Raw genomic sequence first — 22256 nt, forward strand, 5'->3', positions numbered from 1 at the left:
ATGAATAATATTTACAGGCCTATTTATTCTTTTCCATTGTACTGTTTGTTTATCCCTATGCCAAACCTGCATGTCAATTTGGATAAAAGAGGCATCTGCACCATATCTCAATGGAAGTGATGATAGCAGGCATTTTTGTTTATTTTTCCATCTTAAAGGGAAAGCTGGCCAGGTGTGGTGGCTCACGCCTGTAATCCTAGCACTTTGGGAGGCCAAGGCAGGTGGATTGTTTGAGCCCAGGAGTTCGAGACCAACCTGGGTAACATAGCAAGACCCATGTCCTTGAAAAAAAGGGGGTAAAGCTTTTAATCTTTCCCTGAGAAGTATGGCGCTGGATGTCGGGTTTTCTCACAATAAAGAACCTCCCTTCTATTCCAAGTTTACTAAGAATTTTAATCTTGAATGGGTTTTGAATGTTATAGGCTTTTTCTGCATCTATTGAGGGGATCATATGATCTTCTTCCATTTTTATGTTAATGTGGTGAATTTATTGGCCTTCAGGTAGTAAACCTTCTTATATTGCTGAACTAGATCCTGTTTGGGTGTGATTTATTATACTTTTTATACATAGCTAAATTTGACTTGCTAATATTTTGTTTGGCGTTTTTACATCTCTGTTGCAGAGAGAAATTGTAAGATTCTTGTCAGATTTGTGTATCTTGACCCAGTTTGTTTACAGCAGGACACGCTCTGATGCTGCCGTTCCTTTTGCCTTCTTTTTAGATGTTCATGAGAGCGCAGTTTGACTATGATCCCAAAAAGGACAATCTGATCCCTTGCAAGGAGGCGGGACTGAAGTTTGCTACTGGGGACATTATCCAGATTATCAACAAGGATGACAGCAATTGGTGGCAGGGACGGGTGGAAGGCTCCTCCAAGGAGTCAGCAGGATTGATCCCTTCCCCTGAACTGCAGGAATGGTGAGCCATTTTTGTGCAGGCGGAAGGGCCATGTGCCTGCCACAAATAATTTAGCTTCAGAAAATCTGTCATTTTGTTTGTAGTTTCTGTTTCTCGACCGAGGAGACCTCCTAGATTTCCTGGCATAATGGGTGGGGGAGGGTTAAGCATGAGTTGATAAGCTGGGCTGAGAGGCAACTACGGGCAAGGGAGCCCAAATAGCTCTTCATTCCTATGTGGGCCTCTTGCTTCCTTAAACGTTTTCCCCATAGTTACAAAGCACGTGACAGTGCTGGGATGGAGCCCTCCCTGGTCTCCTATCTCCCAAGCTAGTGCGCTTCTACCAGCCATACTGTTTCTGGGATTTCCTTGGAGTCCTGCAGAAAACAGTCACATTTAAGTATGTGTCCTTTAGGCACATTTCTGGTACATAGAAGAAATAATTCCTGTCCCCGAGTCAGATTGCTCACAGAAAAATTCACAAAACAGTTCCAACTGATAACATATCCAACACTGAACCTCCCTCTGCCTGTGCAAAATTACCCCAGTGTAAAGATTACAACCCTTGTGGGGTTGACATTGAATAGAAATATTAGAATCTATTACATGTAGTAATACAAGTTATTGTTTTGTGAAGCAGTTGTTTTAGATATATATATGTGGGGTGTGTGTATGTGTTTTGTTTATAGATGTATGTGTAATACTGGCTTGCAATGTACAGTGTATTTCTTAGAGTGAGGTAGGGTCATAAAGGTCTAGACCAAAGAAAGCACGTTGTTTGTGCGTTGTGTCCAGAATGTGCTGACAGGTACTGGATGACACAGACTCAAGGGGCCAGGTCCCTGACTGAGGGCAGGGCACAGTGCAAGATGCACCAAACAGCGTATGGGGCGCTTTGCACACATTATGTCCCACTGTAACGGACACTCAGAGAGTGAAGGGGATTAGGAAATGAGTGACGGGGGGGTATGAGGGGAGGGGGAGGAAAGCTGACTCCTTGATTGTCTTTTCCTACCAGGCGAGTGGCAAGTATGGCTCAGTCAGCTCCTAGTGAAGCCCCGAGCTGCAGTCCCTTTGGGAAGAAGAAGAAGTACAAAGACAAGTATCTGGCCAAGCACAGCTCGAGTAAGCTTTCTGAGCCTTCTTGCCCCAGGCTCCTGGCAGCATTCGTGTGCTGCCCAGTCTCTGTAACCAGCAGAAAAGGGGAGGTGGTGCAGTGTGCAGCGGAAGGCGCATTCTACATAAAGCATATCATTTCTTCTGGTTTCTTTTTATTGAATCCATCTTCACAAGCTTGCCGCAGTCAGACCAGTGGATGTAAAGGAGGACTAGTGGTCTGCCCACACCTACTCATCACCCCACCCCTCACACAGAGGTAGATGTGGCCAGAACATCTGTGGTGGGAGAGGAGAAGTGGGGCAAGAACACAGGCCAGAGGGAGAGGCCAGGACCAGGTCATAGGAGCTTCGTGCACCCTCCCTAGCGTTTTCAATTTTGTACTACAGACTGTAGAGCTAGTGAAGGGTTTTGAGCAGAGAATTCACACGGTCAGCTTTCCATCTGCATTTCTCTTTCTGAGATGTCACATGCACACCACCAGCCAGGGAATGATCGTGGCAGTCTTGGGTTGTGAGCAGGTGAGGGGGTGGAGAGTCAGGATGACACCAGGTCTCCATCTTGAGCAGCTGGGTCAATAGCAGCACTATCTTCTAAGATAAGGGACATTCAGGCAGAACAGAGATAGCATTGGCATTCTTCAGCTCTAAGTGCCAAGGGAACATCTGATACTGAAACTATAGAGAAGAGATGAGGACAGGAGACAAGAAAAGTTGGCTCAGAAAGATAGAGCAAGGAGGAAGAGAGGGTCCAAAAGTTAGATCAACTCCTTTGCTCAAAATTCCCTCACCACACTAAAAATACAGTCCAAAGTCCTTCCTTCACACCAACCTCCCTGGCCTCATCTCTAGTCACTTCCTCCCCTGCTTGTTGAGACATCGTGAGGTTCTTTCCCACTTCAGAGTGTGGAACACCGTTCTTCCCAGCTCTGGAAATGAACACTGCTTGGTTTTCTTTGTCTCTAGTTTTTGATCAGTTGGATGTTGTTTCCTACGAGGAAGTCGTTCGGCTCCCTGCATTCAAGAGGAAGACCCTGGTGCTGATCGGTATCTTCTCATTGCCCCATTTGCACATTTCTGTCTTTATTTTCCTGCCTGCATCATGTGCCCACCCCAAAAAAAGGCAGTGAGGAAGAAAATAAGTGAGGTCTCTTGGGTTCTCCACATAGAGCAGGTGTAAGGAATTTTCTGAATCCTCACATGCACCCCATCTGGGTCCACCTCACAAGTGAAACTAAACCTTTTAAGTTTCTCTACTATTTAGCAATGAATTCTTTTTGGTTAGGTTTCATGCTGGCAGGTCCGAAACAAGGTTTTGCTCTTTGTTCATCTGTCCGCTGGCAGTGATATGCTTTTTAAAGCAAATATGTTGGAGTGCTTCGCTAGCATTTTGTTAGTATTCTGAGCTGTCAGTCATCCATATAAGCCTTGGAAGCTCACCTCCCCCAAGCAGTGACTCTGACCTGAAACAGAGTAAGTCCTTGCTTCAAACCCAGGTATGTAGGCTTTGCCTCTGGCAGGCTGCTCACCTTCCTGTCTTTAGAGTTGAAACTTTAGTTGGTTAGAGGATCTACATTAAGGTTTTGGTAAAATTTCTAGTAAAAACACTGGCTTAAATTCAGTTCCATTAATTTTGAAGAAATTTTAGAAAATAACCAGAAAGCCTCATGTGTTCGCTGGCTCCTCTGCAGAAGTGACAGTTACATTCTGAGTCCCAACCCTTAGTCCTCAGAAAGAGCCTTCTCCCCGAAATGGAAAAAAGGACCTGAAGCCCCTTGGTGGCCCCAAATCTTCTGACAGCTTAAAGACCCTGACCCCAGCCCACATGGAACCCGAACTCATGTTCACCTGTTGGCAGCTTTGAGTGCCGAGAGAGGAAAATCTGTATCTTATCCCCGATCCCTGCTCCTCTCCCCGCTTTCCAAAAGATGTTCTCTCTCTACACAGGAGCCAGTGGGGTGGGTCGCAGCCACATTAAGAATGCCCTGCTCAGCCAGAATCCGGAGAAGTTTGTGTACCCTGCCCCATGTAAGTAGCTCATAGGCACTGTGGAGGGGAGGTGGCAGGCTGAAGGACAGGGCATCAGTAGCACTTTTTACCACTCTCCATCTGAAATACCATAGTGTTATTTTATTTTTTTAATTATTTTATTTTAAATGTTTGATTATTTAAACAAAATATGGAAAGATAAAAATTTGTGCCCACAATTCCTCCACCTAACAGAATAACTGTTTTCTTATTGTTATTCGTGCTGTTTGTCTACATAACAGAAGCTATAGTAAACATTTTATACTCCCTTAAAAATTACTAAGTATTAAAGTTTATACATATAACTTTGTCATTTTACTTTTTAAACATTTTCTCATGTTCCCCGGCAATTTGCCTAATTCTCTTTGAGGATGGTTTTATAGTCCACTGAGTGGATGTCCTTGGTGGATTTCCTTAGCTATCCCACTCTTGATATTCAGGCTGCCTCTCATTTTCATGGAATGTCTTCTAAATCAAAGCAGTGCCTAGGAAAGGCCCAAACTATCTCAACAGCAGTCCTAGATACGGAGAAGAGTAGCGCCAGTGATCAGGTGAATTTGATAACTCTTCCATTCCCAGAAGTGATGCTGCATGGTATAGTTGTGTATGTTCCCAGAAAGAAATACAGTCATTCCTTGCTTAATATTGTCAATAGGCTCTTCGAAGACTGTGACTTTAAGTGAAATGACATATAACAAGAAACAGTTTTTTTTTACTCATCAACAATACAATGAAATGAAGTTGAACTAAACTGTGTTATTCAAGGACCAACTGCATGTGATTTCACTTAAAGTCACATTTTCTAAGAACCTACTGATAATAATATTAAGTGAGGAATTACTGTACTGCTAAGCAAAATAGAAAACCAGATTCTAAACCTCATATTAGTTTTTTTTTTTTTTTTATTTTTTCTTCATTTTGCTTTTTTACACATGGATCATTGAGAGTTGTCTCCTTGCCGGAGGGACGTAGACTTATTCCAGGTTCGCATTAGGAGCAGAAAGCAAATGGCCCCAGGAGTGAGTGGGGAAGCAGAAATAACCAGTACAGGCTCCTCCTTCAAGAGAATCACATGTGGTTGTAGATTGAGGAGAAGGGGCCAGGTGAGAGACAAGTGTGATCTGGAAGGCAAAGTAGACAGTCAATGGAAGATGGAAAGAGGGGAGGTTGGGAGGATTGTGTTTCAAACTACAATATCTGGAGCATATTTTACTGATTAGACAATTTATATGAGTAATAGAAAATAGTCCAACTTTTAACAACATGAGTGGTGAAACTCAAAGTACTTTCTTTCAGTCATGAAAAGGAAACTTAAATTTATATTTCCAGAAATCGGCTAATCAGTAGATCTGTTTTGAAAAAATATTTTCCGCTGTTTTCATTTTGAGTTTCAATATTCTAGATTTGGAAGTTTGAGAGATGTATTCATCTAGGGGAAAATGATAATAAGGAATTTTCATGTTAGGCTTTGCCCCTTAAATTGGAATGGTCCTGGGCAGATGGAGGATTTCCTGGTGTACATCCTTCGAAGCATCACCTCTTCAGGAGGCCAATGGGAGGAACCCTGTATTAGTCAGTAGACCAAAGGAGCTCGGTTTCAATACAGGGCACCAATGGTCCAAGCCCCCATGAAAGGTGAGGACCTGGAGTTTGTCAGGGATTTGGGCTCTCTGTACACCAGATACAACACGCCGCCAAGGAAGAGTGGAGGATAGCATGGGAAGGAGTAACTTTATTAAAGAGGAGATGAAATGGACATCTCTGCAATGAGTTCTTGGGTTTGAGTACCAGGACATGTTGGCACAATTTGAAACAGGCACCAGTTCATAAGAGCAAGATTCCATCTTGACATTGAGCCCCAGGTGGGTGGCGGAAGGGAGGGGACGGATGGCTCAGCACACAAGGGATGGCAAAGAGAGTGGTGAAAAAGATAGTGCTCTGGGAATCTTCTGGGGGTCAGGATTGCTTCAGCACTTTTAATGGGGTCGCCTGGAACAAGACGTCGTACTGGGAAAGGATGGAAAGTTAGTATTGGTGTACAGCTCCAAAGGCTCTTATTTAGAGGAATCCATTATGGACAGCTATGTAGGTTTTTGTTTTGTTTTGGTTTTTTGTTTACTTTTCCTTGTTTCCTTCCGCTGCCGCATGCATATATTAGTTTTATATGTATGGTTTATATTGGTGTATAAGAACACTAGGAACTATAGTACATTGTATTCATTGCACCTACTGACCAGGGCACTCAGGTGAGGAGAGGTTGTGCGGGTTGGGTAGGAATTCACTTTCTCCGGGCCTGCCCAGACTAGGACCTCAGTCCAGGTCGTTGGCCAGAGTGCTGGCTGGAGGTCACAGCTGCAGCTGGGCTTCTTCCTCCAGGGCCAAGCCAAAGGGCATGCACATTCATTCGAGCTCTTAAACCACTAGCTAGGCCGGTGCCCGTGACAGGTAATGGGGACAAAACAAACCAGGCCCAGTCATTGTCCTGGAGGCACACAGTTCCAGGGGTAGAGATGGACAGTTGGGCAGATCCTGATACTGGTGGGATGCAGGCTCTGGCAGGGGAAGCTGTGATGGACAGAGGTGGCACTGAACCTGCCCTGGGGTGCAGTATGGCTGTGAGGAAAGACAGAGGGGCCAGGAATATATTGAAAAGCCTACCCTGCTCCTCTGCCCAGCCCTACCCATGCACTTTGCTACACTGTGCTTTTTCATTGAACAATGGACACCTTTCCCTATCAGGGTGTGAGGAACTATTTTTCTCAATAGCTGCATGGTCTTCTACTGCATGCATGTGTAATTACTTAACCATTCACCTGTTGATGGCCATTTGGGTTGCTTTCAAACACTGATTATAAAGAATACTGCAATCAGTAGCCCTGTGCATATAGCATATGTGTGCAAATATATCTGTAGGAAAAACTCCAAGTAGGATCACTAGGTCCAAGAGCACACGCACTTAGAATTTGGACAGGGACTGCCAAATTACACTCCTTTAGGATTTATAGTCCCTCCAACCACCTGTGAGAGTGCTTGTTTCTCTTTGCCTGTAGCATGTTGTCTTTTCTTTTTTTGCCAGGCTACTGGCGGGGAAAATGGTATCTCATTCTTTTTTACTAAAAGAGATGATTGGGTACTTTTTCATATGAAGAGCAATTTGTATTGCCTTTTCTGAGAATTATCTGGTCATGTCCTTAGCTCATTTTTCTGCTGAGTTTATAGGAAGTCTGTATTAGGGTAATTAGCCCTTTGTAATATCAGCTGCAATTTTTTTTCCCAATTTGGCATGTCTTTTTGCTATGGAGACATTTTTACTTTTATGTAGTTACATTTGTCTTTCATGGCTGCTTGGTTTTAGGTCAAAGAAAGAGTCGTGAGATATATACACACACATTTTAAATTTTGTTTTTTGTAGAAATGGGGTCTCACTGTGTTGTCCAGGCTGGTCTTGAACTCCTGTGCTCAAGCAATCATCTTGCCTCGGCCTTCCAAAGTGCTGGGATTACAGGTGTGCTCTGGGATTAGAAATCACCTTTATCTGACTGGGTGCAGTGGCTCGCGCCTGTAATCCCAGCACATTGAGAGGCCGAGGTGGGCAGATCACCTGAGGTCCGAAGTTCGAGACCAGCCTGGCCAACATGGCAAAACCCTGCCTCTACTAAAAATACAAAAATTAGCCAGATGTGGTGGCGCATGCCTGTAGTCCCAGCTACTCGGGAGACTGAGGCACAAGAATTGCTTGAACCCGGGAGGCGGAGGTTGCAGTGAGCCAAGATTGTGCCACTGTACTCCAGCCTGGGCCATAGCGCAAGACTCTGTCTCAAAACAAAACAAAACAAAATCACCTTTATCTTTGTTTTGCACTGCAGCTCTGGTGGTTGTTGAAATGGCTCTTCCATGTTCAAAGGGCATTAATGGGAGATGCTGGTGAAGTCCATGCTGTCTCTGCATAGCTATTGGTTCTCCAGAGGGCTCTGATTAGTCAGGGTTAGCTTGAGATCCTCTGAGAATTGCCATGGTCTTCTGAGATTGCCTCTTCATGCCCTATATTAACATTCTTTCACAATGTCTTCCAAGTTTGACTCTTCAAGTATGATGCACAGCTGAGCAACGCTAACAATTGCTCTTTAAAATCTGTCACTGGCCTCTCTGGGCTGGGGGTGGTGCAGCTTGCTTCATCTGTGGCTTTCTTCTTTGCAGACAGAAGCCCTGCAGCAGCTGCAGAAGGACTCTGAGGCCATCCGCAGCCAGTACGCTCACTACTTTGACCTCTCACTGGTCAATAATAGCGTTGATGAAACCCTTAAGAAATTACAAGAAGCCTTCGACCAAGCGTGCAGTTCTCCACAGTGGGTGCCTGTCTCCTGGGTTTACTAAGCTTATAGAATGGGGGAACCCACTGTATGCCCCTCTCCAGCATTTGTAACTCCCTTGCTTTAAGACAAACAGGGCTGCTCCAACTAGTTTTGTGTCAGCTTCCAGCTCTCTGCAGCTATCCTAATTAAGCCAGTAGGGTTCAGTCTTCTTGCTCAGGCTCCTGAAGGGTTGGGATTTGATTTTCCTGATAGATGGAGCCCCAGTAATCTGGATTTCAAAAGGATTTCTAGAAATTGGGGGTAAGCAGTACTACCAAAACGTAACTGCTAATCAAGGATGATGCACAGCAAAAGCCAACGACCCCATCCCTCTAAAGCCTGCCCTCCTTTGCCTTCAACTGTATATGCTGGGTATCTCGTTTGTCTTTTTATTGTGGAGAAACCGTTTTTAACTGCAACTTTCTATAATGCCAAAATGACACATCTGTGCAATAGAATGATGTCTGCTCTAGGAAAACCTTCAAAAGCAATAAAAATGCTGTGTTAAAATGCCAATGGCCTTGTAACTCTGGGTTTCCACACAAAGAAATGTGGTCCATTTCACTTACGCTCCTGGACAACGGCATTAACACAAGATGCCTCTCTTGTGTTCAGATGGGATGCAGATGATAAACACCAGTGCCCTGGAAGAATCCCCATTCTCTGTGCCCCCACTGCAGGTCTCTACTGGCTAGTGCCCATGTAGAAAAACACCCTAAGGTTGTCGTATCTGGAGGAGAGCCCATTGTGGGCACATATTTAGAGAAAATCCTAGCCTGGGGTCCCATGGTACAGTGGAGGCTGGTCGCTGAGCCTGGGCTGGGGTCCACTCTGCACGCCTGGCTCATAATGTGGCTACAGCTCAGGGCCTCTCCTCACTGCATCCAAGGACTCCCCCACGAAGCGCCGCTTTTTTGAGATAGTCTCACTGCTTTGCCCAGACTGGAGTGCAGTGGCAGGATCTCGGCTCACTGCAACCTCCACCTCTCAGGTTCAAGGGACTCTCCTGCCTCAGCCTCACAAGTAGCTGGGATTACAGATGCACACCACCACACCTGGCTAATTTTTGTGTTTTTAGTAGAGATGGGTTTTGCCATGTTAGCCAGGCTGGTCTCCAACTCCTGACCTCAGGTGATCTGCCCGCCTCAGCCTCCCAAAGTTGATGGGATTACAGGTGTAAGCCACCACACCCAGCCTCTTTCTTGGTTCTTAATACCAAATCGGAAGCAACCCTAGACCTTTCTTCCACTAATCTGTCACCAAGGCCTTCAGATTCCTGAATGTCCCTAACTTTCAGCTTCCTTCTCCCGACTCACCCTGCCTCCCTCCTGCCAGGCCCACTATGTATAAATACATCAACCCTCTCCTCTGTTCTTCTACAGATCACTGGTTTTATGGTAATCACTGCCTCTGAGTACTCACATCAGATGACAGGGCCCAAGGTGAACTGTGTAAGATACAGAACGAAAATGTAAAAACCAGAAAACATAAAAGCATCACACTTCAAATAGGACATAAAGGTCCCTAGATTTTAATCAAAATATTTTACAATTTTGCTCTGCTAGCATGAGATCACCAACAAGAAAACCCAACAGGAATACATAAAAAAATTAACAGATTGACTTTAATAAGTAAAAATTACAACATTCTTCTCCCAGCAATGAACAATTTCATTCTTTAAAAGTAATAAATGAGGCCTAAAACAAGACGGCACAGGAACAAGTAGTCAGATGGATTTAGGTGAACACTGTACAGAAGCTTTGAGGAAGTGCAAAGGACTGACCTCTAGGCCAGAACAAGACAGAAAACTACCAGGCCCGTCAGACACCAGCATGGACAAAACTCAGTTATACTGAATTCAGAGACAAAATTCAGTGACACTCTTCTATCACTTATTTAGGGTTCTACACCATTTCACTGAGCAGACTTAGTTTTTTGTTTTGTTTTGTTTTACAAACCTTATAAACAGAGGGGATTAAAAAATGCAAACTAGGACTATGATGTTAAGACAACCACTAGCAGACAGCTGCTGACAGTTACTGGGTCTGAAGGTGAGGCTTCCCAGCTCAAACCGAGAAGTCATTGGGATAAACTCTGCCTCTTTCATCACCCATATCCTTAAAACAGGACAAGATGGGATGACCACACCAGGTAACATCACCGAGGTCTCAAAGTAGCAGCTAAAATGTGCCAGAACTCTTCACCCTGTCTAGGACCTATGTTCCACTCTCTCAGCAACAAAAGGATCTATAACATGTTTTCTCAATAAGGCTTTAGTTTCTCCTCCAGCTGGACACAATGCTTCAAGTGGCCTTCACTACTCAGAAACCAGTTCTACCTCTTTTGCTTTCTTCTTCTTCTTCTTCTTCTTGGTGGTATCACTGTCCTAGAAAGAAAGAGAATGAAAGCTTATAGATACCGTGGGATCCACTAACAAAGCTATCACTCTCCCAGAAGGAAATCTGGTAAAGATCCACAGTCAAGCAAGCCTTTTTTCAGGACCTATAAGGATATTTTGGGTTCAAGACTACATGTGACACAAAGTTCTGCGAACCTTTCAGTGACACCCTAGTGGTCTACTTTTGGAAGTAGAAACATTCAGATCACCATCCTACACACCCTCTCCACCCACCATCAATAGAGCTCTAAGTGTAAGTGGTAGATGCCAGGCACCTCTATCTGTCCATTCCACAGGGAGGGCAAAAGCAGTCCAGGAACATGGGGAAGCACTAAAGGCACTCAGTCGCATGCCACCCCCAGGCCACAGCTCCTCCAAGAAGAGTAACAAAGCTGGTACCACCTGGGTAATTCTTTCCCCATGGAGGGACTAAGCCAGCCCAAGGAACCTGAACATATCTCCACACACCCCATCTCCAGGCTCGGCCCCGCTCTCCAGACCAGCTTTGGCCTTCTTGTCCTTCTTACTCTTCTTCTTTTCCTTCTTGATCAACTGAGGAGCTGCTGGAGGGGTCTCGTCACTTTCACTCTCACTCTCTCGCTTCCGCTGAGATGAAAGCAATTGGTTAAGTGTTAGATCTTGGGCAATAATGGACAAGAAAGGTTCAGTGAGTCAAAAGGTAGTGAGGCACCGAGAAAGATCCCAACTGAATCCAACAGGACGTTTTGTGACTACAAACCCGGACAGGGCTTTAGTTTACTGAGGATTTGAAGACAGTCTCATCCCCCAAATCCAAGAAGCCTTGAGGCAGGCACGAGAGGAGCAGAACAGCAGCAGCATGGGGCTTAGGGGTGGAAAGCTGTTTCTTTCACGACTGCAAGGCAGTCACATCAAGGGCTGCCTCATGCGGGCCTCCAAGGGCCAAAAGTGAGGGTCCTCAAGCCTACCCACAGCAACCTGACCCCCACGGGCCTGCACAGGCCCTGGAGCCAGGGACGGTTCACCAACAGCTGCCTGGGCCATCCGTTTCTGAGCGCAGACCTGTCATTCTGTGCGCTAATGCCAGCAGCAACATGGGGTGGACTTGCCACCCCATGCTTGACTGACTCTTTCAACACCGGGTGGTGCCGAGTTAAGATGCAATTCTGTTCTCTGCTGAATTTCGTATGGCCTCGAGTGTCCAACAGCCATGGCCTCTGATTTCAACACATCTGTCCTACCATTTGACCCACAGCGGGGGCCAGAATGACACACACACCAGCACCCATTCTATCCCTGTGTTGCTGCCATAGCTGAGGTAGGAGTCGAGGCCAATCTGATTCCTGAGCCCACATTCCTCCTCCCAGCAGATACGACAGGGAATACAAATCAGAGGAGCCTGCAGAGCCCAAACAAGCACCCCAGGGTATAAGGCAGCATTACCTGTGTATGCACCTCTGACGCCAGGGTATATGGCCAGACTGCAGACAGTCACAAAGTAAGACAAATGCCAGTGCCTCTTAGGATTATCTCCGCCAGCACACTCCAAACATTACAGCATGCCACTCACCTTTGCAGTTTTTGCTGCTTCGGCAACTACCTGCGGGGCTTTTACCACTTCAGCAACCACCTCTTTTTTGGCAGTCTCACTGAAAGAGAAGAGGGAGCAATAGGTCAAATTCACTGAATGGCTTTCCAGGGCAGTATTGATATTATGTAGTGTTATCTGGCAAGTCTAAAGCCACCATCAAAATACTAACGCTGGACAGAAGAACTCACCACTTACTATTGCAGACTGACTCCCTCTAGAGTCCCACGAGCCAGACTAGAAAGGGATAACTGTCTGCCGTGCAGGCCCACACCCCTAACTGGCCTGGGCAGCCAAGACCTCATGGGAGCCGAAGGGCTGGTTCCTGTGGTCCTGCATTTAGCAAGTTTGCCCCAAACCAAGCGACTCCCCCTCCCCTGGGCTCTACAACCTCCGTGCTCACCTGTCCCTCACCTGTCGTCTATGTACTCCTGCATCCAAATGGCAAGTGGGCTCTCTCTACCCTCCCATCCTCACCTGTTGTTGACGTACTCCTGCATCAAGGCCATCTCTACCCACCCCTGGCTGAAACATCCTGCCCTCACCTGTAGTCAACATACTCCTGCTTCCAGGTGGCAGGCGTGCTCTCTGTGGGCTTCCCGTACTTGTCCAGAAGGCCCTGCTTGATCATCAGCTTCTTCTGACTTGCCTGGTGGAACATCAAGGTGTCAACATTAGAATGGTGCCAATGCGGAAGCGGGCATGGTGACTGCAAAGAATAGAACAAGGTTCCTCCCTGGTGTATTCTCAGCAGGGCCTCAAACTCCTCTCCAGAGCATTCAGAATTCGCCCACTAACTCCAACATGCACAGGATTTGTTGAAGGTCACAAAGCTTATTAGTGAGAGCCTCTGCAGACATATGTCCCCACCACAGCCACTCTACTCTTTTGCCTTTGCACATGCTGCTTGCTCCCTCCCACTGCCCTGAACTCTCCCCTCCCCTCTTCACTTCATCAACACCTAATCCACTCTTCACACTGATGTGGCTTAACAGATGATCTCTTGCCCACACTCCTTGAGCACTGTGGACACTCCAGGTGACAGCCACCTCTCTGCACTTCTTGGTAGCCACTAACATGAATGAAATTTGCCATTCCACTGTGTGATTACATAAGTAATGCCCAACTGTTTCCCCTCATTAGACTGAAATCTCTTAGGCCCAAGACAGGGCCTGTTTCCACTCATCGACAATCCAGAGCCCAGCACAATACAAGACTGTGGTGGTGAAATACACCAAGAGCTGCCCAAGTATTCAACAATGCCAAACAAAAGAACCTGGCAGAGCACGCAACCCAGTACCACTTACCTTTGGACCTAAACCCCACTTCCGAGGGTAAGTGTCTCTCTCCATGATCACTCTCTTGATCTTTGCTACTATACCATGATCGCAGGTAGAGATGACCGCTGTGGTCATTAACGCAATAGCTACAGGCATTGAATAAAGAAAAGAATTATTTGAAGGGGGAAAGAATAGATAATTGATGAGCCCCAACTCTACTGTTGTATGCCACTTTTAAAACTCTGAGCTCTACTACTTTAATTGGGGTTTCCTTTGCTCAGGATATGCATATGGAAGAAATCCCCCATTATGAGAAGAAGGCCTCTGAAATGATGTTAAACTTCTCAAATTAAAAAAACCCAACCAAAGCACCTAATGATACACATAACAGGCTCGCAGCTCAAGACATCTATAGGAACGGCATGTACACTCCCTTTGCGGCCACAGAACCTTTGAAGTTTTAGGGATTCCTTTTCTGCTGCTGTCCATAGGCCATGGCTGGCCTGCCTGCTCACAGAGCTAAGGAATCCTGATGACATGCTTACTTCTGGCACAAATTGGACCCATTAAATGAAGAGCTCTAAGGTTCATTCGCTAAGAGGGTGCAGAGCATTTAAAGTCTTAAGAGACAATCCAACAGTAGCTAAGCTTTCACGAGTTAAAAAACACTGGTACTTTACATGGAACCACAAAAGACTTGAAATAGCCAAAGCGATCCTAAGCAAAAAGAACAAACCTAGAGGAATCACATTACCTCACTTCACATTATACTATAGAGCTACAGTAATCACAATAGTATGGTACTGGCATAAAAACAGGCACATAAACCAATGGAACAGAATAGGGAACCCAGAAACAAATCCACACAGCCACATTGAACTCATTTTTGACAAAGGTACCAAGAACATACACTGGGTAAAAACCAGTCTCTTCAATAAATGGTGCTGGGAAAACTAGATATCCATATGCATAAGAACGGGACAAAATATCCGCAAACTACCCATCTGACAAGGGATTTATAACCAGAATATATAACGAACTCAGCACTATAGGAAAAAAATCTAATAATCCAATCAAAAAACAGGCAAAATATCTGAATAGACACTTCTCAAAAGAAGATAAATAAATGGCAAACAGGCATATGAAAAGGCGCTCAACGTTGATCACCAGAGAAATGCAAATCAAAACTATAATGAAGTATCATTTCACTCCAGTTAAAATGGTTTATATCCAAAAGACAGACAATGACAAATGCTGGAAAGGATGTGGAGAAAAGGGAACCTCTGTACATTGTTGATGGGAATGTAAATTAATACAACCACTATGGAGAACAGTTAGGAGGTTCCTCGAAAAACTAAACTGAGCTACCATAGGATCCAGCAATCCCACTGCTGGGTATATACCCCAAATAAAGGAAATTAGTGTTATCAAAGAGATCACAATAGCCAAGATTTGGAAGCAACCGAGGTGCCCATCAACAGATAAATGGATAAAGAAAATGTGGTACATATACACGATGGAATACTATTCAGCCTTAAAAAAAAATGAGATCCTGTCATTTCCAACAACATGGATGGAACTGAAGATCATGCTAAGTGTAATCAGTCAGGCATAGAAAGACAAACATTGCATGTTCTCACTTATTTGTGGGAGCTAAGAATCGAAACAATTGAACTCATAGACAGAGAAGAGTAAAAGAATGGTTACCAGAGACTGGGAGGGTAGTTGGAGGCTGGCAGGGAGGTAGGGATGGTTAATGGGTACAAAAAAAAAATAAAGACAGATCACCTGAGGTCAGGAGTTCAAGACCAGCCTGACCAACATGGCAAAACCCCGTTTCTACTAAAAATACAAAAACTTAGCCAGGTGTCATGGTGTGCACCTGTAATCCTAGCTACTCGGAAGGCTGAGTCACGAGAATTGCTTGAACCTGGGAAGCAGAGGTTGCAGCGAGCCGAAGTCACGTCACTGCACTCCAGCCTGGGCGAAAGAGCAAGACTCTGTCTTCTTAAAAAACAAAAACAAAAACAAAACACCAACAACAAAAACAAAAAATCTAATGAATGAACAAGACGAGTAAATCACAGGGTGACTATAATCAATAGCTTAAGTGTATATTTTAAAATAACTAAGGTGATAGATAAATAACTAACAGTAAAATAGGACTGTTAGTAACACAAAGGAGATATGCTTAAAATGGATGCCCCATTCTCCATGATGTGATTATTATGTATTGCATGCCTGTGTCAAAACATCTCATGAACCCCATAAATATATACACCTACTATGTAACCACAAACATTTACAATTTAAAAAATAAACATCCCCTCTTACCCATGCAGATTGCTTCTCCTTTGGTGGTGATAACCACAATCTCCTGATTGACCTCAATGCCATCCTCATATCGAAGAACACCTGGAAGCATGATCTTGGCCCCATAGCAGATAGCATTTACCTGCAGAGATGGCACCATGTGTGAGGGGCCCAGCTGCTGCCTTCCACCCCACTCCCACACCAGAGCAAAGGAGGACAACAAGGGGGTGGGGTCTGACACCATGAAACAGGGATGGCACTGATAGCCCACTAGCTGCAAGGTGCATGAAGGGACTCAGAAGAGCAACAGCCACCTCACTGTGCTAGGCACCACTCTCTGCACTTTACACACAAGACTTAAAAGTCGTAAAGAAGACTTTCAGGTTTTCAGGTTCTAGAGACTCACAGGTATTTTCATTTTATTTTTTGTTTTCTGGCAGAACCTCCCTCTGTCATCCAGTGGCACGTTCTCAGCTCACTGCAACCTCCACCTACCGAGTTCAAGTGATTCTCGTGCCTCAGCCTCCCAAGTAGCTGGGATTACAGGCATGCGCCACCACGCCCAGCTAATTTTTGTATTTTTAATAGAGACAGGGTTTCACCATATTGCCCAGGCTGGTCTCAAACTCCTGAGCTCAAGCAATTTGCCTGGCCTGGCCTCCCAAAGTGCTGGGATTACAAGTGTGAGCCACTGCACCTGGTCGGTATTTTCATTTTAAACATAAAAATAGCCTTGGCATTCCTTAATTGCTCCTCTCTCCTCCTTATCAGGAGAAAGAAAAGATTTACTAGAGATCCAGGCAATAACAGGCTCCTAAAGAACTTGAAAACAAGACTACTGAGGCCTGTTGAACGAATCACCCAAAAGTCTTGGTGCAGAATTTATAGATCAGTGGGTACAACTTAAGGCTTCCTCTCCAGAAGTTCAATGGTGCCCAAGGCACCCATCTGCCTCATGCCATCTCCACTCACCTAGATCTCTTTTGCTGATCACATTCGACCCTCCCTTTACATTCACCCAGAAGCCAACGGTTTGATAAGGAGAGGATATCACATTTATGTTGTCCACTGTTTTGCGACTTAGTTTTTTCAACTATTATGGTGCCATCTTTCAGTATTTATTACAGCCTATACACATACAAAATATGCAAACATCTGTACAAGATTTGAATATAAATAATTACCAACTACAAACATTTTAAATATCCAGAAATTTTTATCCCTCAAGTTAGAGAAAAGACAGTATGCTTTAATTTATAAAAGGCCAACTCTCTGATCATCATAAAAACACAGCTCACAGCCTTGATCTCCTGGGCTCAAGCGATTCTCCCACTTCAGCCTCCCAAGTAGATGGGAATATAGACATGTGCCACTACACCTGGCTATTTTTTATTTTTGTGACGACAGGGTCTTACTATGTTGCTCAGGCTGGTCTCAAACTCCTTCCTGGGCTCAAGTGACCCTCTTGCCTTAGCCTGCCAAAGTGCTGGGATTACAGGCATCAGCCACTGTGCCCAGCCTAATGTGCCTTATTTTTAAGTATTCCTACCACTAAACTTTTACTTTAAATTAGTATACTTGGTTTGGACTTGAAAAAATAAATAAATAAAACCCAAGAAAAACAATAAAAAGAGCAAGCCTCATCTTTGGAGTATGTTCTGTCCAAATATAAATTCCTAACCCGGAACTTACTGCACTGTCTTTCATAACCAGCCGTTTATGAGATGTCAACAACTTTTCCAAAGGGTAAACAACTCGCCGCAGGTAACTCTCATCCTTGTGGTTATCATATAGCCACTGAGCATCAAGCACATCGTGCATTGTCACCATGTGGTCCTGAAAAGCAGCCATGTATGAAAATAATTCAGTTTATTTGCATCTCGGCCCATCAGATCCCAAACTTCCTAAAACTGAATGTAACTTGTCTACTAGTCCAAGCTCATTATGTCTTCAGCCTCTTCAGTCCTGGCTCTTCCAGGCATCTTTAACCATTGAAGTATTAGATCCCAAGCAGGCATTTTTGTAGGCTGGGAGGCAAATGAATAGAATAATACTTCCTACCCAATCATCTCCCTTAGCCCATTTTAATGTCCCAAAGTTTAATTAACAGAACAGGAAAGCTGCCCTGGACTGAACTCAACACTTTGGAAAGCGCCTTTCCCACAACATGAAGCAAGTGGAGTGCCACCAAAGGCTGGCAGATGTTAAGAACAAGCTCTAAAACTTGTAGCCCCGTAACACATACCTTTTCACTCATGACTCCAGAACGAACCCTCCGAAGCTCCTGCATCTGACCACCAACTCCCAATAACAAACCAAGGTGCACACATAATGTCCGAATGTAGGTGCCGGCCTCACAACTCACCCAAAAGATCCCTAAGATATACACACAAAAGAAAAGCAGCACCTACTATAAATACATCACTGGTTGAGGAATGGTTAGCCTTCATCTGAGCCATCAAGACTAGAGGTGACAGACAGAGGGCATGACTAACACAATATGCCAAGGGCAACCACTTCTTAAAATATAAGCATTTGCTGTATTTAAAGATCTGCAATTCTGATATTAACAGAATTTTTAACAGTTAGTTGCAGGTATATTCAGCATGGTATGTTTCATGGATGGGAGGAAAATAGGCATTGTCTTAAATTTACTTCTGACAACTTAATCTGACCAGCCCTGCTAAGTATTGCTATGTTTAAAAGAAAAGTAAAATCCAACTGTTTATTGTTGCTTTTGCCATTTGGTAGCATTTTACACATAGGCTTCAATCTGGAGAATACTCTGGATTCAACAGAAAAACCTTTTAAATGATGTTTTGTACAACAGAAACTTCTAAGCAGTCAAAATTGCAACAAGTAAAAAACACATGCAAAACATACTTTGGTGAAAACACCTTTGAACAAAGCACCGAACTACACAAATGCAGAATGAAAACATTTCAATTCCAGCAGAAGCAGTCATCATAAAAGTGCAAAAGCCATCTCACTTTACTAGGCACTGTTCACTTTTAACAAAAGATAATAAAACTATTGCCCACAGACAATATGCCAGCTGTAGGGCAGGTTTCAGAAAGTCTTCAACTTCAAGGGCATCTACTTTTAACAAGAGAACAGAATCCTGAAGAATGTGTTCATAGCCACTCACAGACCTAATGACCCACCTAATCTTCTTTCAGGATCGTATTCAATCATTTTGCTCTCGTAGATGGTCCTCACTCGGAGCTGCCTCTTTACTGCAGCAATAAGTGGGGGTCGCTGGAATAGGGCACCTGTCAGAGTTTCTAGGGCCTAAGAACAAACACAAACCAAAACAAACACCCTCATCAGAATGTAAATGTGCAGTCACTGGTCCAGGCTGGCTGTGGCAGCTGACTGAAAAGGGCACAAAAGGAGTCAGCCAGGACAGCTAACCCATCTCCAGATGTTTAGGGGCTCAGAGATCCAAATCAACAAAGGGTGTCCTCCCTACAATTGCAGACTTACCCTAGAAAGCTGGGTCCCCCCTTCAATAGCATTGTGCAGCCGGACAATCCCCACATACTCTTTGCCTGAAAAATGACAAGAGTAGTCAGGTTTGGCCACTGAGTTTTCTGTTTTTCATATTTCTTATATGCTCAGTCACTCCCATTTTGCACAACAGGAAAAGCAAGCAGTTTGACCTTGTGTTTCTATAAAATCTGCATGAAGACAGATTTCATGGTGATGATGTAGGAAAGAATGAAGACACTCTCTCGCTGGGAATTCAATGTACTGACAGGGACAGCTGGGAGTACCCAGTGTAGAACCTGCCTGGAAAAGCCTTGCAAGATAAGCAGGCTTTTCTCAGATAAAAATGAAGGAAGGATACTTTAGGCAGAAGCAGTGGCACAGAGTGAGAAGCCTACAGTGATAAGCTGAGAGCTGAACCTGGACAGAGTTCTGCCTCCAGGCTACAAATGGATCCCGTCAGCTTGATGAATACATGCTTAGTATGTGGAATTCCAAAAAGGGTGGACCACCAAGATCTGGCAGGGGACAGAAGGTACACAGAAACCAAAACAGTATCTCTGCTTTAGGATTTTTTTTTCCCTAACGAAGAAATAGTTTCCAGCAGACAAAACATAGAAGGGAAATACAGAAAGCTTTCCACTCTAGCCAGTCCTTCCCTCCCTCTCCCAAATACCTGCACTCTGTTGTGACTTCACCAAGCGAGTGGCTCGTTCTATGCACACGATTAAACAACCAGTCACCTTGGGATCCAGAGTACCACTGTGCCCTGTCTTCTCCACCCTAAGTATCCGTCGAATCCAGGCTACCACCTCATGGGAAGAGGGGTTAGAGGGCTTGTCAAGATTAATGAAACCTGTCCTAGAATGAAAAAAAAAAATTAATGTATCACCCACTCCTGTGCGCCAATGAAACAACAGATCTAGAGTTAAAAGAAAAAGAATTCACTGTGGGTACAGGTTATATATTCAAGACAAAGCTATTCTGGCATGTCACTGCCTTCTTGAATAGCTGGTGTGAAAGCATTTTCAAAAGAAAGTAAGTTTGCACAGTGCCTCCTCCCAACACTTACCTGATGTAGTCCCCAATCTCTCTCTTTAGAGGATTTGAACCACATGCAAGAGGTGTATAGTGTGTTGTCCTTACATTCAGCTTATCAAAATTCTACAAAGCAACGACACAACACAAACAAAATACCATGTCGTGAGCACATGTAAAAAAAGAGTCAGTACCACTATGTGGCCCACAAACTGGCACAGGTCTGCAGGATGGACTAAGTACAAAAACTGAGAACTGTTTACAAACTTAGCAATTTAACATTGTGGGGACATTTATTCTACAACAGTGTCAAGTGCACTGCAAATTTTTTTAAAAACTTGGTTCTTCATTTCAGATACCTTAAGGAATCCTGCTTTAAACTGTACCAGTGGGCATTTCCTAAAGTCAAGGACGCCAGCAGTAAGTATTCTCAATCAATTGCTTAACACTTGGAGATAACATAAAAGCAGGCATTCACCTGATGCACGATTTTAACCACATACCTTTAGCAAAAGGGGCCACTGAGACGTGTCCAACTTAGCAACTTTGGATTCGGGTTTGATAAGAAATTCTTCAGCGTGTTGTATTTCCTTCGACAGGACAGAAATATAACCTATTAAACTTCCCACCCGATTTTGAACAATTCCATTACTGCCACGGAAATGTATGCCTTTTAAATAGAAAATAAGGCTTCCTATGCATTTTCACTGGGACCTCCAAGGGAAAGAGAGAGAAGAAATGAACCAGGAGTACAGAGGGGAAGTGAAATGCCACTAAGATAGGTCCAAACATTTACAGAGAAAGGGGGATGGTGGGTCTGTGGGTGGCATAAGGAAGAGAAATTCAGAGAGAGCAGTTGGTTAAGGCCAGCACCACTTAGTAAGCTATGCCTGAAGGACACTTGGACTGTCTAGGGCTGTCTCATTTCAATGCTTTTTCAAATCTACACAATGACCACCAATGCTGGCCCATTCCTTGGAAACCTTTAAAAACACCTCTTTCTTTTAGTTTGTTATTTAAGTAAACCTTTTTAGTCAAAGTGAAGTCAAACACATTACTACTCACAGCTACATCTTCTTCTGGCAATGACTTCCGCTCCTTTTTCTTCTTATGTTTCTTTGGCAAAATAATTACTAAAAAAACAAACACAGGATTCGGGAATTTTCCCCAAGAATAAATGAAACAAGAGTTTAAAATAAAGACCGAAATTAGGGCAGGTAGGAAATGTATTTTAGGTCTACGATTACAGTCACATGTCACATAATGTTTTGCAAGGTCAGACTGCGTATGTGACGTGGCCCCCATAAGATTATAACATAGCTGAAAAATTCCTATCTCCTAGTGATGTCTTGATGATCCCGACCCTGTGTAGGTCAAGGCTACTGTGTGTGCTGTGTGTGTTTGTGCCTTAGTTAACAAAAAAAAATTAAAAAATTTTAAATAGAAAATAAAAGATATAAACAGAGAAAATATTTATGTACAGCTGAATAATGTGTTTGTTTTAAGCTAAGTACTATTACAATAGTCGAAGTAAAAAGTTTATGAAGTTACAGTAAGCTAAGGTTGATTTATTCTGAAGAAAATATATTTTATAAATTTAGTGTAGCCTAGGTATACAGATTACGAAGTCTTCAGTCTGAGGCCTTCACATTCAGTCACCAACTCAGCCAGGGCAACTTCCAGCCCAGCAAGCTCTATTCATGGTAAGTGCCCTCCGGTGCACCACTTATAACCTTGTGTACTATATATATATATATATATATATATATATTTTTTT

The 22256-nt window shown here is 44.0% G+C and overlaps 2 protein-coding genes across 2 annotated transcripts in view; one reads left to right on the top strand and one right to left on the bottom strand.

Moving 5' to 3' along the window:
• The window catches only part of MPP1 (MAGUK p55 scaffold protein 1), a 27559-nt gene extending 18649 nt beyond the window's left edge, over positions 1-8910 (top strand). The window contains exons 6-13 of the mRNA XM_017864373.1: positions 724-920; positions 1918-2024; positions 2981-3061; positions 3962-4042; positions 5724-5768; positions 6042-6127; positions 6250-6288; positions 8240-8910. Coding sequence (XP_017719862.1) covers positions 724-920; positions 1918-2024; positions 2981-3061; positions 3962-4042; positions 5724-5768; positions 6042-6127; positions 6250-6288; positions 8240-8416 — 813 coding nt within the window. The 3' untranslated portion in view covers positions 8417-8910. The remainder of the gene's footprint in view (positions 1-723; positions 921-1917; positions 2025-2980; positions 3062-3961; positions 4043-5723; positions 5769-6041; positions 6128-6249; positions 6289-8239) is intronic.
• A 986-nt stretch (positions 8911-9896) lies between these two features.
• The window catches only part of DKC1 (dyskerin pseudouridine synthase 1), a 14062-nt gene continuing 1702 nt past the window's right edge, over positions 9897-22256 (bottom strand). The window contains exons 2-15 of the mRNA XM_017864377.1: positions 21545-21612; positions 20983-21069; positions 20514-20605; positions 20118-20302; positions 19439-19503; positions 19117-19243; positions 18198-18328; positions 17645-17788; positions 15974-16094; positions 13667-13785; positions 12905-13008; positions 12342-12420; positions 11261-11398; positions 9897-10780 (exon numbers count right to left, since the gene is read on the bottom strand). Of these exons, the coding sequence (XP_017719866.1) occupies positions 10712-10780; positions 11261-11398; positions 12342-12420; positions 12905-13008; positions 13667-13785; positions 15974-16094; positions 17645-17788; positions 18198-18328; positions 19117-19243; positions 19439-19503; positions 20118-20302; positions 20514-20605; positions 20983-21069; positions 21545-21612 (1529 nt within the window). The 3' untranslated portion in view covers positions 9897-10711. The remainder of the gene's footprint in view (positions 10781-11260; positions 11399-12341; positions 12421-12904; positions 13009-13666; positions 13786-15973; positions 16095-17644; positions 17789-18197; positions 18329-19116; positions 19244-19438; positions 19504-20117; positions 20303-20513; positions 20606-20982; positions 21070-21544; positions 21613-22256) is intronic.

The sequence above is a fragment of the Rhinopithecus bieti genome, unplaced genomic scaffold (genome assembly GCF_001698545.2).
Source record: "Rhinopithecus bieti isolate Rb0 unplaced genomic scaffold, ASM169854v2 scaffold_76809, whole genome shotgun sequence".
In the NCBI taxonomy this organism is placed as follows: domain Eukaryota; kingdom Metazoa; phylum Chordata; class Mammalia; order Primates; family Cercopithecidae; genus Rhinopithecus; species Rhinopithecus bieti.